Source organism: Papio anubis, chromosome 1, assembly GCF_008728515.1.
Source record: "Papio anubis isolate 15944 chromosome 1, Panubis1.0, whole genome shotgun sequence".
In the NCBI taxonomy this organism is placed as follows: Eukaryota; Metazoa; Chordata; class Mammalia; order Primates; family Cercopithecidae; genus Papio; species Papio anubis.
In genome coordinates, this window is record NC_044976.1 from 113,411,073 (window position 1) to 113,429,123 (window position 18,051).

At 44.9% G+C, this 18,051-nt stretch overlaps 1 protein-coding gene across 2 annotated transcripts in view; it reads right to left on the reverse strand.

Moving 5' to 3' along the window:
- The window catches only part of TSPAN2 (tetraspanin 2), a 42,310-nt gene extending 28,684 nt beyond the window's left edge, over positions 1-13,626 (reverse strand). Inside the window, exon 1 of one of the 2 annotated variants that reach the window (XM_003892447.4) lies at positions 13,486-13,624. In XM_003892447.4, coding sequence (XP_003892496.1) covers positions 13,486-13,554 — 69 coding nt within the window. In that variant the 5' untranslated portion in view covers positions 13,555-13,624. Of the gene's footprint in view, positions 1-13,485 lie in introns of both variants that reach the window. The other variant, XM_009216080.2, reaches the window with a different exon arrangement.
- Between the last annotated feature and the right edge of the window lie 4,425 nt (positions 13,627-18,051).

Sequence of the window (18,051 nt, forward strand, 5' to 3'; positions counted from 1 at the left end):
TTCTGCCCCTAGCCACATCTTTCCCTGTCTTTGTTCTTTGCATGTTTACTAAGAATAAACTATGGTCCAGGTCAGGTACTGTGCTCAGTGTTAGGGAAACGATGAAGTAAAAGACACGGTTCACAGTCGAATGTGGTAGATAGTCACATAAAGTACTGGGTGCACTATAATGCAGGAAGTGCGCTGAAGAGGAACAGCGTGCACACTGCCAAGGGACTGGAGCAAACTGTAGCCACTGGCATGCAGGAGGAGTCATTAAATTTTGATTTACATCTTGAAGAATGAGTGAGAAGTCACTGGGCAAGGAAGGACTGGCAGCAGAGGCAAACTCCAGGCAGAAATGGCAGCACAGACGTGCATTTCCTTACCTCGATGCTGTGTTTGTTAAGGAGAGTCTGGGGGAGGTCGGAGGTTCGGGTTTAAGAGCGTGTGGGGCAGACCATGACTCGGCTTCTACTTTGCTTGCTACCATCTTGGAAAGCCCATAGCAAGGTCTGCCTGAGGGGAGGAGGAACAGAAGCCCACATTTTGATGGAAACCATCAGGAACATGAATACTACCTGGATGTTAGACATAGCAAGGAGCCAAAGGCAAAGGCTTGAATGGCTGAGGACCAGAGACAGGACACCAGGGGAGTGGATGTGGAGAGCTGTGAGAACGATGAGGTCACTGTACCCATTGAAGAACTTTGCTGAGGGTTGGCCTGCTTCCAGGACCAGTGCCAATCCCCGTGCCTTTGGAACAATTACAACTAGAAACGTTGTTGTTTTTCAGAAACGGACTTTTTCATACAGAAGCAAAAGTTGGACTTTGATGTTAATCCTTTAAAAGACATGTATTGAACACCCATTATGAGTCAGAAGCCAGGGTTTCAGAGATGAGGAAAGTCCAGTCCTTCTCCTGGGGCTCAAGGAGACGCTAATCCCCACTGGGTGGCCCAGGAGGGGATCCAACCCTGCGGGTGGGAAGTCAATCCAGAAGCAGCCCACCAGAATGCACGCGAGAAGATGCCAGAGAGCATCATTTTTTGAATCCTCCCTCCCTTTTTTTTGACAAGGTCTCACTTTGTCACCCAGGCTGGAGTACAGTGGTGCCATCACAGCTCACTGCAGCCCCAACTTCCTGGGCTCTAGTGATCCTCCACCTCAGCCCTCCAAATAGCTGGGAATACAGGCGCACACCACCACACCAGTTAATTTTTGTATTTTTTGTAGAGACAGGGTTTCACCATGTTGCCTAAGCTAGTCTCGAACTCCTGGACTCAAGTGATCTGCCCACCTCAGCCTCTCAAAGTACTAGGATTACAGGCATGAGCCACCGCGCCCAGCTTCATCATTCCTTTTCTGAGGACCGGTTGTATGTGAGGTACTCAGAGAATGTGATAAAATAGTATTTAAGGGCAAGAGTGTGCCAACTATTAAAAAGAGGATGAGAAAAATAGTTAAAAAAAAAAAAAAGAGATAAGAATGCAGGGAAAGGAACAGATAGTGACAATAATTCCGAGTCATTAAATAGGGGATCATCAGATATGGTTATAGTATGTATTGTCATGGGCAAGTTCTTTCAGTAGCTAACCATATTTCAGAGAGTTTGGAGGACACAAAATTGCAAATTGTAAGCATATGTCTTTAGAGAAAACAATGTGTGTTCTAAAACTACAGAAACAGAAGAAGGACTGAAAACCTGATTAGAAAGCATTTCAAGCAAAGTGGATGGACAAAAAGTTTTCTTTAATAATGGCTAACTGCCTAAAACAAGTCATCGTGCATGAAGCAGAGCTTGCTAATAGATTTCAATTTTGTTTTACTGTACTTACTTCCATTTTCCTGGGATTGCTGATGAGATGTCCTATCTTGAGGACATATTTTTTCATTTTTAAAAAAGACAAGTTTCACGAATTACAAACATGGTTCCTAGGGAGGCGCTGTGGTTGGAGTGGGTGGTGCTGAGATGCAGGAATGCAAAGATCATTCCCCATTCTGGGCTCCCCCAGTCTGCCCAGCTGTCCTCCTTTTCCCTGAAGTTAGCCAACCAGACCACCAAGAGCAAATACCTGCTATCCACTTTCTAGTGACTAAACCCAGCAAAAAAAAAAAAGCCCACTTTTGGGGTAAGAAACATCATTTAGGGAAGTTCTAGATAGCATGTGCACTTATACCTAAGTGGGAATCACAGGTCCTGGCCCTCAGATGCTCCAGCTACAGTTTCAGATCCTTCCTGCCCCTGTGGAGGTCTCTGTTCTTGCTGTTCCCTCCTCCCCCTCCCCCTAGCTGACACCCATTCACAGCTCTAACATCAGTTCCTCAGGGAAGCCTACCATGGCCTACATAGGTACCTTCCTTTATATCTCACATCATATTTTCTACTTAAATATGTCCATTTTTTGTAAATTAAGGTCTAAGCTCTGTGAAGGCGGGGACAGGGTCTATATTGCTATTTCCCAAACATAATCCCCTTTGCCCTGCAGAGTGGGCTCCCAATAGACATTTGCTAAATGAGTGAATGGAGGACCTTCACAAAGATGCTATGGACTGAATTGTATCCCACCAACGTGCAAAATTAACAGGTTGAGGCCTAATCCCCAGTGTGAGGGTATGTGGGGATGGGGCTTTGGGAGGTAATTAGGTTTAAATGAGGTCACGAGGGTGGAGCCCTCATGAGGGACTAGTGCCCTTATAAGAAGAGACACCAGAAAGCTTGCTCTCTCTCTCTCCACCACATGAGGACACGGCAAGAAGGTAGCTGTCCACAAGCCCTCGCCAGGGAGCCCTCGCCAGAACCCAACCTGACCTCCGACCTCTAGCATCTGACCTCTGACTTCTAGTCTCCAGAACTGCGAAAAATAAATTTCTGCTTCAGCTACCCCACTCTGTGGTATTTTTTTTTTTAATGTCAGCTTGAGCTGATTAAGACAGGCTGACAGGAGCAATTGCGAACAACCTCCTTCACAAGTCTCCAAGGGAATACTTCACAAAGTGCTATTTTCAAACTCGTCTGCACCTGGGAAACACTACAGATACCTTGGAAGGCACTGTGTGAACACATTGTCGAATATGTTCAGCAAAACACTTGCCCCAGAAACAGAAAACAAAACTAGAGCACGTAGTATCAGTTCTGTGTTTTCCTAAGCCTGCAGAAATGTGTGTTGTGCACCATCCGTGGACATAAAGAAAAAATCTACACAAAGTAAATCTACACAATGTATATATGCCTTCCACTGGCAGGGGCATATGAACACAATACAATTATGGTGACACACACACACGCACACACACACACACATGTACATGCTGCACTCAAATGAAAGAATGAACAAAATCAGTTCTGTATTCTGGCTTCTCCAGGGTGAATACCAACTCATTTGCAATTCTCTTCTTTGGGATGAAGTCACAAAATTGGAAATGATGCTTCAACCCTAGAATTTTCATTAAATGCTTTTAAGCTAATACTTGCTCTTGGTGGCAATTCTCATCCGCGTTGGAATCACATAATGAGCACTTAACGATTCTTGATCTGATTGTAAACCCCATTATGATACCCCATAAGGATAATGGAGTCTCACCCTCTTAGCAGGCAAAAGTCAGAAGCACATTTGCTCTGGAAGATGATCTGAATTTTCTCAAATAGGAAAACCGGCTCCCAAGATTTTTATTCCGTTATGCAGTGAAAGCAAGGCAAGGATTCAGATGGCACTTCTTCAAAATCAAGGGTTTTATCAGAAAAAATGTGAGAATTGAATGCCATACGACATCCACATCAAATAGTCTCCGAGGGACCTTGCTACCTTAGCCTTCATCAGGACCAGGTGAGTGGGAACTGAGAGGCAGGACTGTGGCAGCATGTGATGATAAGGCTGTGTTAGTTTGGAAATGCATGGCAGCTTCTTTAGGTACCAGTGTTTCTGATCTCTCCATTATTTTCCTCATACAATTTCCTAAGAAAAAGTTCACTCTAAGAAAGACTTCGTTCAGGTAAGAGTATATTTTACAATCAACCAATGCTTAATTCTCTGCACTGATGGAAGGGTGCTGCAATTCAGGCCACAATAAAATCAGGAGCGTTCCATTCATTTCTGGAAAGAACAGTGGGCAACACATTTGTGCCAGATGTACCTTCAGTTTGTTTAAATTGTTATAAAGTTAACTTGCATGGGTCAACCAACATTGCTGGGGGCAGTTTATAAGTGCTGGAGAAATATAAGCTCAGGGGAAGGAAACTAACTTGGGATGAAAAGCTTGCTGCAAATGATAGAGCAGATAATGTACACATAGACAGTGGAAAGTGTGTTGTTTATTCAGTGATTATACATAATGTCTTTTCTCTTAAAAATATAGGGGGAAGGAGGAGGAGATTAGGGAACATCAAGAATTAGGAGAAAGATGATGGCTGTGTAGTTTTCTTGCTGTTTATTTTTTTGAGACAGGGTCTTACTCTGTTGCCCAGGCTGGAGTGCAATGGCCTGATCACAGCTCACTGCAGTCTTGACCTCCCAGGCTCAAGCGATCCTCCCACCTCCTCCTCCCACTACAGGCATGTGCAACCATATCCAGCTAATTTTTTTTATTTTTTTTTGTAGAGATGGGGCCTTACTTTGTTGTCCGGACTGGTCTCGAACTCCTGGGCCCAAGTGATCCTCCTGCCTCAGCCTCCCAAAGTGCTGGGATTCCAGGTGTGAGCCACCATGCCCAGCCTATGTAGTCTTCTTTATACAGCAAAGTGAATGTCATAGACTACTGGCTAAGGATTCCAGGGAGCAGATGGCTTACTCAAATGAAGATCAAATATGTACAGAGCTAAAATCCAGCCTACCAAGTCACAGAAGTGAACTGAACTCAATGTCCGCCTTACTTACCTCATCAAGGGGATAAGCCCAGGGAGGAAAAAATGGTCTTTTCTAGGTTCTCTGGACTTCCTCTTTGGAACACCCAGCTGGCTGTCATCCTAGGCCTGCCCTCTGCATATATAATCACTTCTCTTGGAGGCCACAGTGACTACTGTGACATCTCATCTATCTAGAGCTTTACATAAGCAAAGACAATACATTAAACACAATTTATGTATAGTGGTTGGGAGAACTACTTTGGAGCAGATAAACAGAATTCTTAATTATTGATCAATAAATATGATCTTCATCCAGTTTTAGTTGTTACAGAATGACAATGGTTAAAAAGATGTTTCAAGTAGAACTAAGGCTAGATTAGAAAAGCCAAAACAATTTGTTTAGTAAGAAGTTAGCATGGGTGGAATCTAGCAGAAATTGTGAAAGTCTAGCTTGGTGCGCTATAGAGATTTTTCTTAAAAGCCATTTTACGAGGACCTGTTTGAGGTCAGGAAGGTGCAGCACTGGTCCGTTCACATAGGGCTAGATAGACTCTGGCGTGAGCAGGGAGACAAAGTCAGCTCCCTGGATGAGTGACAGCAGCCTCCAATGCACCCCTGGCCCTGCTCAGCCTTGCTCTGCCACCTCTGTTAATAAGCTGACTCCCAATCACCATTATAACGTGGGGGACAGAGCTTGGTACACATCCTGGAATATCTGCCAACTGCTCTTCTAGAAATTCACCTCTTCTGGGTGTTCAGAGTGCATAACGATGCCCTTAGGGTAATAAACACATGCGCACATACAGTACTTAAGTGTAAAGGAGTTATAGTGGATAAAAATGGGGGTTCTAGGCATTTGGGTTTGAATCAGGCTCTGGCACTTACTGGTCCTATAATCTTGGGCAAGCCACTTAACCTCTCTAACCCCAGCTTCCTCATCTGCAAAGTGAAGGTACTAATAGTGCCTCCTAAAGAGACTAAATGAGTTCATGTTACACACTGAGAGCAGTGAGTGCCTCACACTTCGTGTTATTATGTTGGTAGACTTGCTAATGTTACCTTCAAACTGAAAGCTTAATCTTCAAGACAGGAAACATCGCTCCCACGGTTCCAATAATGTGGTCTGCTGCAGCCGTCCTCTACTCATTTTCATTTTAGATCTACACTCCCTCTTTCCATGACAGCTGGAATTCCTTTCGGTTTTTTAAATCTTCTATACTAGAAAGTCAGTGGCCTTTTGTGGAAACTATGTCTTCTCTCTTTAATGGTTTTAAGGCCTCATAAGAGAAAAATATGAATAGATGTATTTATGAGTGAAAGAATAACTATATTTAGGCTAGGGCTGTCAAGTAGAACTTTCTCCAATGATGTAAATGTCCTATATCTGTGCTGTCCAGCATTGTGGCCATTAGGCACCTATGGCTATGGAGCTCTGAAATGTAGCTAGTGGGACTGAGAAAATGAAGGTTACATTTCATTTAGTTTTAATTAATTTAAATAGCTACATGTGATCGGTAGCATAGTCCTCACATTGGACAGTGCAGGTCTAGAATTCACAAGCTCGTCAGAGCTTCAACCTTCCTCTCTGATCGTCTGTAAACTTCGAGTGGTTACGAGTATAGACTCTGGGGACACACACAGAGACACAGCTCTGCCACTGGCCAGCTCTGAGACCTGGGCAAGTCTCTTCAATGCTTCAGACCCCTGTTTTCTCATATGTAAACTGGGGATGATAACTGCTACTATTTCATAGGGTTGTCGTGAGGATTAAATTAGTTAATAATAAAATGTGCCTGGGAAAGCAACCGGCACATAGTGTTTATATAGTGCTTACTGTTCTTCAAATTTTTGCTCCTGAAATTAATTTTTTAAACTGTCTCTTGATATATACCCTTTCTCAATTTCCATCTTACTTTTCCTCTGCCTGAAACTGATCAGCAGTGTTCCCAACCTCTCTCCTGCTTCTTCTCCCATATGCCTTAGTATTTTAGGCATCTCTTTGTACCTGTGTTTCTGGAATGCATCAAGACTAAATCTGACACTGAATATAATCTCCCTGATCACAGACTTCACATTTTCCAAGTTGGTAGCATTTCTTATACCTTATATTCTACATGTTCCAATAAATTAAAACAATGAAAAGAGCATGGGGTTTAAAGTCAGAAGACCTGGGACATACCACCTACTGTGCCTGACTTTCAGCTTTCACAACTGTAAAATGGGAATAATTACACTATTTCACGAGATTGTTGTGATTCATGATCAGGTGGGATAATGCATATGAAAGCACTTTGTAAACTGAAACATCGTATGAATGTTAATTAGCATTGTTATTTTTGTTCCCAATCAAATTCAAAGAGGATGAAAAAGGCAGGCCAAGGTAACCCGAGGTAATTCATCTGTAAGACGTGCTCCCAGCCCAGCTGGTATTTCCATCTTACTGGCAGCATTCTCTCTTTAATTCCTTAGCAACCATGACATGATTTGTTTCAGTGCTCAGTATAGCATCACTTGTTTTAAGGGAGCAGCTTCGCAATATTAACTGTCAAGGTTGGGGGATAGAGGTTACGTTCTCTTTTGCCACACATGGTTGAAGACCCAAAGATACTTCATGGCTGACGTTCTAGAATAACACGGTGAGATGCAATGAACAATGGACGGGTGGCCTCCCAGTAATTCCTTGATGAAAGCATCAAGTATTTGCATAAAAAAGAGACTTAATAAAGGTAAAGTGGTAACTGAAATTAAAAGAACGGCCAAAAACAAGCCAAGTGAGTAAGCCAAGAAGTAGGGCACACCCTGCTTCAGTCAGAAACAAGTGCCACTGCTGAATCTCTGATCTCTTCAGACCACATCTAAAACAGGGGTTCTCAAAGCATGTGCCCAGACCAGCAACACAAGCATCACCTGGGGGCTTGTTAGAAATGCAGACCCACTGAATCTGAATAGAGCTGAATGAGCTCCCTAGGTGATCTGTACGCACGTTAAAGTCTGAGAGGCACTGATCACCAAAGGTTTTCCCATTGCTCTTCCTTGGCCTCCACTTAGTAGCACAGAAGCAGGAAAGGAAATAAACAGATCCTGCTCCAAGGTCAGTGCACACAACTCCCTTAGCTGGAGCCATGCTGAACTCTATTAGGTGCTGAGGGACTGGGAGAAAGGGGATGCCAAAAGGACATAGTCCCTGCCCTCAAGGAGCAAAGACTAAACAGGGAATAAATTCTAATCAAAGGCAAAATGGAGGCTAAATAAAGGCATGAGTGCCTCAAGATCAAGGACTGTGTCTTAATCATCTTTGAATTCCCAGCACTTGGCAGGGAATTGTAGAGGAAGTGATCTCCCCTTTTGACTCCACGCCCTTGATAAACTCCGACTCTTGCCACCTTGCTTGCTTAGTTGGATGTAAAACACCTGCCTGCTTCATCGTGCCTTTATGAACCTCTTGGATTCTAGATTCTACTTTCCCATTTGTACTCCTAGTATTTAAAAACAATAACTACTACTATCTTATGTTATTATTTACTGTATGCATGAACCATACTTATAACCTTACATATATTAACTCATTGTATCTGCACAAAGTTCATAGATTGATATTAGTACTTTAATATGTCCATCATACAGATGAGAGAATGGAGGCTCAAAGAGGTTACACAACTTGCCCGAAGTCCCCTAGGTAGTAAATAATGGAGGCAGGAATAAAGTCAGGCAGTGTGATGCCAGTATCCACTGCCCAGGTTTTCGATTCCTGGATTTGAACTGCCACACTGCATAGGTCTGACCGAGGTCTACCAGAACCCTGGGACCATAGCTGTGGCTTCTTCAGACTGTCCCCTCTGGTAGACTCCCTGTTCCTCCCAGCAATGCTAGGTCCCTCTCTAGGTCCACACTAGGGGACACTGGCCCCTGTTGCTCTCTTTCCACCTTAACAAAAATCAGAAATGAAGATTCTCCTACAGCGAAGCTGAGAACATTCCTATCTGCCTTATGGGCTGGTCTCCAAAGGATACTTTCTTGAGGTATTTTTTCCTAAACCAACCTCTCTGACAAGTGATTGCTCTGAAGTTACTGTTTGAAATAAATTTGGGAAAGAGGGGAAGGTGACCTCTATAAGATTCATGTGAGTCAAACTTCTTTGACTCCCAAGCCTGCAAGACACGGTCTTTCTTAAACTCACCTGTTAGGCATCTCCAAGTGAAAACCCAAAGGTGTATTAATAATGGTGAGAAGGAAAGGAGGGCAACTTCAAACTTGCCATATATGGAATCTGCTTTTCAACAATGAACAGCTCTGCTTCCTGTGGGTCAGTACTGCTGAGCAGCTAGTGCAGCACAATGATAGGAAAACGCTGACCATACAACAATAAACCAAGGAATAAACAGCGCCCAGGTTTTCCTTTAAACCAACATATGCGGCTTGGTGGGGGTGTAGTGTTTTATTTATATTGCTATGCAACGTAGGAAAAAAATAAAGGTGATTTCAATGAAAGGCACAGGAATATGCTGTGCTATCTGATCGCGGGTCTGAATTTAGACATGACAGATGTTGGGAGGGGTTTCACCTTAGACATCAACCATGATAAGAGAAATTAATGTAGTGGGGTTAATGGCTAGGCTTGACTTTGTTTTTAAAAATTCAGCGGTGAGTACAGTCAGTGGCCCTGGGCCAGGGAGTACTGTGCTGGCTCTGGCAGGGTCTGGTTGGATGTTTATGAAACCAGGAGCACAGCCTAGGGAAACTTAAAGCAAGCTGCCAGAGGAGGCTACAGATTGATCTGTTAAATTGCAGATCACCAAACGAACCCTGCCCCGCCTCTGTGCTTACCTCTGGCGAGGAGGTTCTGACTGGAAGGAAGTGCTGTCACCCAGGGAACCCCGTAACTCAGAGGGGCAGGCATGTGAGCTTCTAAGGGCGTGTGTGTAAATGTTACACTGTAGTCACAGCTAAAGCCTGGCCTTCCAGGAAAACTATCCCCCACCCCTTTCCCAAACTTCCCACAAAGCCCTCCAACCAGGAGAAAACAACTTCAGAAACTAGAGTGGGGCTTTTCTGGAATCAGGTTCCCTCAGTTACAGTGAAGGCAAATATCTAGATACTTTATCCCACACAGCTACTTTCCCTTAAGTCATGAGGTGCCTGTTTCAGTTGCCACTTCGCTCTGGTTGCTGCCTCCGCCCCCACCCCCATGAAACTGGGGGAGAGGAAGGTCCTTCAGTTCCCACTGCATGCCTTCTATACGCCACACACTATTCTAGCGCTGGGGATACAGCTATGAGCAAAACAGAAAAAACAAAATTCCTGCTCTCAGAGTGTTTTAAGTTCTAGTGGGGGAAAATCCACAAGTACAAATTGACAAGATAAGGTATAGTTATCCTCAAATAAAGACAAATTGCAAGTCACTTGGCAAACTTATATACTATTCCCCAACATGAAAAGAATCAGGAGAAAGAGAGCTAACATGTATTAAATGCTTCCTATGTGCCAGGCACTTGATAACAAAAATAATAGTTAACATTTTTTGCATATTTCCTATGTCCTAGGCTCATAGGAAGTTGAGGTGACATACTTTACATATTCCCTCTTAATCCTCTCACTATTTCTGTTACTCCAGTCGTACAGATGAGAAAATAAGCCTAGAAGCAAGAATAACTTGCTCAAGTACACCCTGTTTGTGCAGGCACACCCTGCTTGGGACCTCTGCACTCCAGCCTGATAGCTTTGACAGTCAGATGGTGGCACACACTCCCCCTTGCTCTGCTCCTCTGCTGGTGGATGGTCAGTCACCCCCTCGCCTTTGCCCAGCTCCATTCTACCAGTCCTTCCAGGTTCAGCTTAAATAGCTCCTTAAGGAGAAATTTTCTGGCTTCTCATGATGACTCTGATCCTTTCTCTAAACTTCTTACTTAGATCACATATAGAAAAGGTCAGATCTAACCTCACTGGTTAACACATTCAGGCACTCAAACATTGCATGGCTCCTACTTCCTTTCCTTACTGTGTCTATGGTCAACAGTGTGATACTTGTCACTTGATTCCACACTGTCGTGTTTTTATGTTGTTCCATATCCCTTGGTCTCGTTTCCTCAGTGAGATGAGCAGCTTAGGGAACTGTGTTTATATTTATACATTATTATTTGTTTAATCATTGTTTAATAGAGTGGGTCTCAAATTTGAGCATGGATCAGAATTATGTGAATGGCTTGTTAAATTAGATTGCTGGGTCCTTCCCCCAGAGTTTCTGATTCAGCAAGTCTGGGATGAGCTGAGAATGTTTTGTTCATTTGTTTGTTTGTTTTTGAGATGGAGTTTCGCTCTTGTTGCCCAGGCTGTAGTGCAATGTGGCACCATCTTGGCTCACTGTAACCTCTGCCTCCCAGGTTCAAGAGATTCTTCTGCTTCAGTCTCCCAAGTAGCTGGGATTACACGCACCCACCACCATGCCTGGCTAATTTTTGTATTTTAGTAGAGATGAGGTTTCATCATGTTGGCCAGGCTGGTCTCGGACTCTGCTCAGGTGATCCGCCTGCCTTGGCCTCCCAAAGTGCTGAGATTACAGGCATGAGCCACCGTGCCTGGCCCGAGAATGTGTATTTCTGACAAATTCCCAGGATATGCTGACGCTGCTGGCCCAGGAACCACATTTGAGAACCACTGGTTAATTGAATGTACCGCAATGCTTAAGAGAAGGTAGGCGGCTGGGCGCGGTGGCTCATACCTGTAATCTCAGCACTTTGGGAGGCTGAGGTGGCCAGATTACGAGGTCAGAAGACCAAGACCATCCTGGCTAACACGGTAAAATCCTGTCTGTACTAAAAAGACAAAAAAATTAGCCCGGCGTGGTGGAGGGCACTTGTAGTCCCAGCTACTTGGGAGGCTGAGGCAGGTGAATGGCGTGAACCCAGGAGGCAGAGCTTGCAGTGAGCGGAGATCGGGCCACTGCACTCCAGTCTGGGCCACAGAGCGAGACTCCATCTCAAGTAACTTAACCAATTTGAGCCTCTGTTTCCTCATCTGTAAAAAATGGGGATAATAATAGTATACGTATATCAGGACTCTTGTGAGGATTATGTGTAATAATGAATGTAATATGCTTAGCACTGTCCCTGACGCATTGAAAACATTCAATGAATGCTTCCAACTATTACTGGAAAGGCTGATACAATATCAGGCACTAAATAAGCACTGAACCCAGTTGAAGAATTGCTCCTCAGGCTTAAAACTTCTTTTGAATTCATAAGCAGTGAGAACGAAGGGTGTCACTGTGGCATGACATCTATAATTAACAGCTTCTGAAATTAAGCCAGATTCCTAAAAAATACAACACAAAGGGTCTTCAGAAACCCCTCTCCCCATAGTATGCTTAATGTAAATCCCCACATGTACAAAGGCCATGTGTCTCTTTAAAGTTCAGGGGATGTCTGGGAGGTACCTCCTTCACACCTTCCACTGCTGAAGGATACTGAAGAGCTTAGAGTTGCTGGAGTCATCCAGGCATCTGAGCTAATGGGTTGACAGACAAAAGCGGAACCCATCATTCAATAATTAATTACTTGCAATCATGGGAATACAACTTCCCCCAGAGCAGATAGGACAGCCACCTCCTCCAGCCTGGTAGTTTCAAAGCACCCAGGCCCTGGCTGCTCTCAAACCTCTTTATCCAAAGCAAGAGCTACGTTTTCCCTCAGGGTCTAGCTAAGCAGTTACACTGACTGACATTCTCTTAAGAAAGCCCAAGAGGAAATGTGCAGAAAAGACGATTTCCAGACCTTGTCTCACAGTCCTCCAGGGCCTGGGACAGGGTATCCAGGGATGTAGGTTTGGTCTAGCTGTATCCCTGTCTCGATAATATAGGAGACAAGGGTCAAGATCCTATCACTCTGTGAACCATGAATCCTGGGAATGCTGTCAGTTCAATGAAACCCTGCAAAGTTGAATGAGATCATCTCTGGGAGGATTAGTATTTACCAGAGGCTGCGGCTGGGGGTTGTGGAGAGATGCTGCTGCCCTTTGGAAGCCCTTCCATTCCCCATCCCCTTCTCAGAAGAGCACCCACCACCTCCTCTCACCTAGCGGTACCCTTACCCTGATGCCCAGAAAAACGATGATCCCCCCACCACCACAATGTTCATTCCTATCTCCAATTTCTTAAACAAAACCTTCAGAGCCAGGTACTCTGTCCACACACTCGAATGGAGCACCACCCCAGGCAGCCCCAGGGCAGGCGTTTCTCTCCCAACACCCTGGCCAGGCCCTGGTTCCAGCTGGTAGGCAGAGTGAAAAGGGGGTGTGTGCACGGGAGGCTGGAGGGGAACAGGGACCGCCAGGGCCCCAAGTCCTCCGGGGGTGAGGAGAGACTGGGTTCCCGCACCTGGGGTCACCAGCTGGGAGATAAAAACCAAGGCAGGTGGTATTCCTTCCAGGAAAGGGCCACACGGTGTATCTCCCCTTCTCACCATTTCTCATTGATCAACCTTCTGTGTTCCCGTTCTCTCCCCTCCAGCCCTCCCCTCCCTCTTTGTTTGCCTTCTCCTCGCCTCCGCGTTTGAGCACCCTGCCCTCCCACGAGCGCGACTCGGACGCCGCAGTCAGCTCCCCGGGGACCCCGGCCCCGCGCCCGCCACCCGGCCCCCTGCCCTGCCCGGCCCTCCCGGCTCCTGGTCTCACCCAGAAGAGCAGGTTGAAGCCGAGCAGCAGGTACTTGATGCACCGCAGGCCCCCGCGGAAGCGCCCCATGCTGCGGCCCGGCGGCGGGATCCCCAGTCCCCAGGCCCGCGCTGCGAGCGCCGGGAGCGGCAGGCGCCGGCGGGGAGGGGGAGGAGCGGGGAGGACCGGGGCGGGGCCTCCGGGGGGCGGGGCGGGGCGCGGCGGGGAGGGGCGCGAGGACCCCAAGCGGCCAGGCTGGCGACAAGTGGGGGCGCCAGGGGATGGAGATCGAGCGGCCCGAGGGAGCATGTCCGCTCTTCCCCCGGACCCAGGGACCACCTTCCTTCCCTCCCGTGGGCGCACCGCTGCTGGTGGCTATCCGAGCACCTGCAGGGCGTGAGCGCCCACCGGGGACTGGGGACCCATTTAATCAGCGCCCAGTGCGGAGACTGGTTTGAGGCCCGGGCGATGCTTGAGGGATAAGCAGCACTTGGTCTCGTGGCTATGGAAATCTAGGAAGGTGACCTCGGGTAGAAGAACTAAGTGGGGTCCGAGGTTGCCCCGAAGCTGACAGGACCCGTGGCGGGGCACCCGGCTGAGTGTCCAGGGCTGCGGCTCCGCGGTGAGGAGCAAGCGCACAGGCCGCTTCTAGGGGACCCTCCCTCCGGCCCCTCCCCCTCCTCGGGGGACTCTTACCTTAATAGGCAAGAACTGGGAGAGGGCGCAGGAGGCGGCGCCCTGCGTCCTGAGAGTTGCCCCCAACCCGGTCGGCCAGTGAAGGGAGTCTGACTTCTCACATCCTGCCAGGTTCCGCTGATCGGAAGATTTGGAAGGATCCCAGATTTTCGGGATCTTAATTACGATGTGGAGATGGGAGAAAGGGGGCGGTTTTTGTTTTGCTTTGTTTTTATTAAGTTAGGCTGTTGGCAGGAAAATCAGACTCCCACTTCCATTGACTAAGTGTCTACAATATGTGGTGTCAGACAGTATGGGGGAGACAAGAAAGTGTAAAATTCGGAGAGCTTATGCATAAATTCAGCAAAACTTTGAGTGCCTATTATAGGCCAGACATAGTAGCAAGCCCCAGGGACTCAACAGTGAGGAGACAGCCAGGCCCAGAACCACATCTCTGGTGGTACAGACAGATCTGTAAGCAAATAAGGTGAGAAGAGGTGGGCTGGGTGCTGGACAGCTGTGCCTGGCCTGACTGCCTTAACCAGAAAAGGCATTGCTAAGGAGAGGGGCCTAATCTGGTCTAGAAGAGGGAGCCCAGGCGGAAAAGATCAGTCCAGGAAGACGGCATGTGCAAAAGCACAGGGCTGGAGAGAACAAGGCCTCCAAGGGAGTTCTGAGAACCGCAGTTAGCCTGAGTGAAGCCTGATGGGGCAGAGTGAGTCAGGAAGGCAGGAGGGCCAAATCACAGCTTTCAGTCGGCTGACTAATGTGCAAAACTGTCCTTGGCCCCAAGTATCCCCACGTGCAACATGGAGATAATAGTACTCCGCTCATAGAGTTGTGAAGATTAATGAGTTAGTATTTGTGAAGTGCCTAGAACAGTGCCTGGCACAGAGTAAGTACTGCATAAGGGTTAGTATTATTGTATCACACTCTTATCAGTTAACCATTCAGTTTCTACCATGTTGCCATCTTTGCCTACCTCTGTGTCTTTGGACATTTGTTTGAATATCGACTCATTTATAAAAATGAGTAGAAGACAGAAAAATGAAAGTGCTGATTCTAGTAATAAACATGTCTCCAACAATGAAATAAAGACAAAGATGGAAGTCATTAGGTATGCAGAGAGAAGTGAATCATTAGCTTCAATCAAACACTTATAGTTCTATATCTGTCACCTCTGTTTTAGTATAAAGGAAAAGAAGTTAAAGAGTAGTGTCTGGTACATAGAAGGCGTTCAATAAATCAATGAAATGAATAATGATATTATACTTTAAATATATCGTTGAATTTTGCATCTCTAAGACAAAATATTTCTAGAGATTACATAGAGGGAAGAGAACCCCTATTGTAACATATACATCTATTGTTTGTTTTTTTATGCTACAATTTTAGCACATATGTATTAGAGACAGATGGTGGCTGCCTGTCAACATTAACAGTTTCAGATCTTTAGTATAGACTTGCCCAGTCACCGTTTCACAAAGTTATATGTCTTAGGGGAAGCTGACCCTTGACAAGAGTAAGCTAAGGTAATCCCATTTGCCTTGTAGTTAGTTCAGGAAACAAATTGACAAGCACTCTGACTAATGGGATGGGAGTGGTGTCTACTGAGGGGCCAGATGGTCTTCTTCCTCTTGAGGCTGTTGGATCTGGATAATATACATAGAGTTGCTATATCCATCTTCATACCAGCCTGAGGACAGATCCAACATTGAAAACAGCAAAGCAGGAAGCTGAAAAAACCAGTGATAGGTGACATTAACCATAACTGAGTTAGCCATTTCTGAAGCCAATTGAGGTTTAGGTTTTTATGTACATGTATGTGTATGTGTATGGATGCATGTGTGTTAGTCCATTCTCGTGTTGCTATAAAGAAGTCTCTGAGACTGGGTAATCTCTAAAGAAAAGAGATTTAATTGGTTCACAGTTATACAGGCTGTACAGGAAGCATAGTGCTGGTGTCTGCTTCTGGTGAGGCCTCAGAAAGCTTTCAGCTGTGGTGGAAGGTCACAGGGAACCAGTGTGTATATAGCGAGAGTGGGAGCAAAAGAAGTGGGGAGTGCCACACTCTTAAACAACCAGATCTCACATGTGAACTCAGAGCGAGAACTCACTCATTATAGGGAGGATGGCATCCAGCCATTCATGAGAAATCCACTCCGATCCAATACCTCCCACTAGGTTCCATCTCCAACATTAGGAATTGCCATTATCAACATATATGTATGTATTGTGCCTGAAAGGCATCCCATACATTTTCAAGGGTATATTACTATAAGAAAGTACAGGACTACATTAAATGACATAATAAGAAAGTTAGCCTTTCAACTGTCACTGGCATTGCTCCCTTTTCTTTCTTTCCTGTCTTGAACTCAGACATGATGCTTGAAGTGCTAGAATGTTTTGTGACTATGAAGAAAGGGCAAGACAATTGCAGACCTTCCAGTTAGGACATCGTGGAACCACTGAACCAATACCAGCAGCCACCTAACTCCAGATTTCTCAGTATATAGGAAAAATAACTCTCTTTTTGTTTGACTTTGTGTTCTGTTGCATGTAGCTAAAGATATTCCTAACTGGTAGAGGGAAGACAATACATTCATTTTTGGATCTGCTGAGTTTTAGATATGGTGGGAAATCCAGATGACATGGAAATATGATTGGATTCTGGAGAAAGGTTTGGATGGTAAGTTTAGGGTAAAGATTCTTCAGCAAATGGTGATAAATAGAAGTCAGTGGTCTTTAAACTTTTGCCCACACATGCCCTAAAATAGTTACAAAAATATTTTCTCTTGCATTTTTTCCCAATATTTTATTACATACAAAATAATTGAAATAGTTGAGCAAGGAGCACCATATACTCACCATCTAGGTTCTACAATCAACATTTTGCTTCGGTTGCATTACTTATCTATACACTTGTCCATTTCTCAATCTACCTTGTTTTTTGATTCACTTCCAAATAAATTTTAGGCAATATGTTTTACCCCTAAACTCTTGAGCATGCATAACATTACCTAGAGTTCAAATATCTATTTACTTTTATTCTAAAATTTACCTCAATGAAATGTACATTTTAAGTATATTATTTAATAATTCTTGACAAATGCTTTTGCCTTTCTAACCCCAAATCCTATTAAGATATAGAATATTACTGTCACCCCAGGAAGCTTTCAAGTTTTCATATAACCCTTCCCAGTCAATCTTTGCCCACATCCCTCCTACAGGCAAACACTGTTCTGATTTTCTTTCACTATAGATTACATTTGCCTGTTTTAAACCTTCATATAAATGGCGTTGTATAGTATTACCCTCACACATTTTTAAGTTACATGTAAAATTATTTATTATAAGTTTGAATATTTTCAGAGATGTCACTTCTGGTGTGTCTTAAATATTGACTTTTAAAATAAAATGACCACATTACTCATTTTAATACATCCAATAGAAACTGAATGCCAGTATGATCTGCTACCTGTTATCATCCATTTAAAAAATACATGAACAAGGCCGGGAATGGTGGCTCACACCTGTAATCTCAGCACTTTGGGAGGCCCAAGGCAGGAGGATCACTTGAGTCCAGGAGTTTGAGACCAGCCTGAGAAACATAGTGAGACTCTATCTCTACAAAACAAATGGACAAAATTAGCCGGGTGTGTTGGTGCTCACTGTAGTCCCAGCTACTCCAGAGGCTAAAGTAGGAGGATCCCCTGAGCGTGGAAGGTCTAGGCTGCTGTGAGCTGACATTGCACCATTGTACTCCAGCCTAGGTGGCAGAATGAGACCATGTCTGGGAAAAAAAACAACAAAAAAAAAGCAAGTTCCTCTTTAACAGGGTGAAAATTTTAATCTTTCCTTTTGCTTCTTGAACTTGTATTTCCATTTTACAAAATGTCATCCTAAATTAAT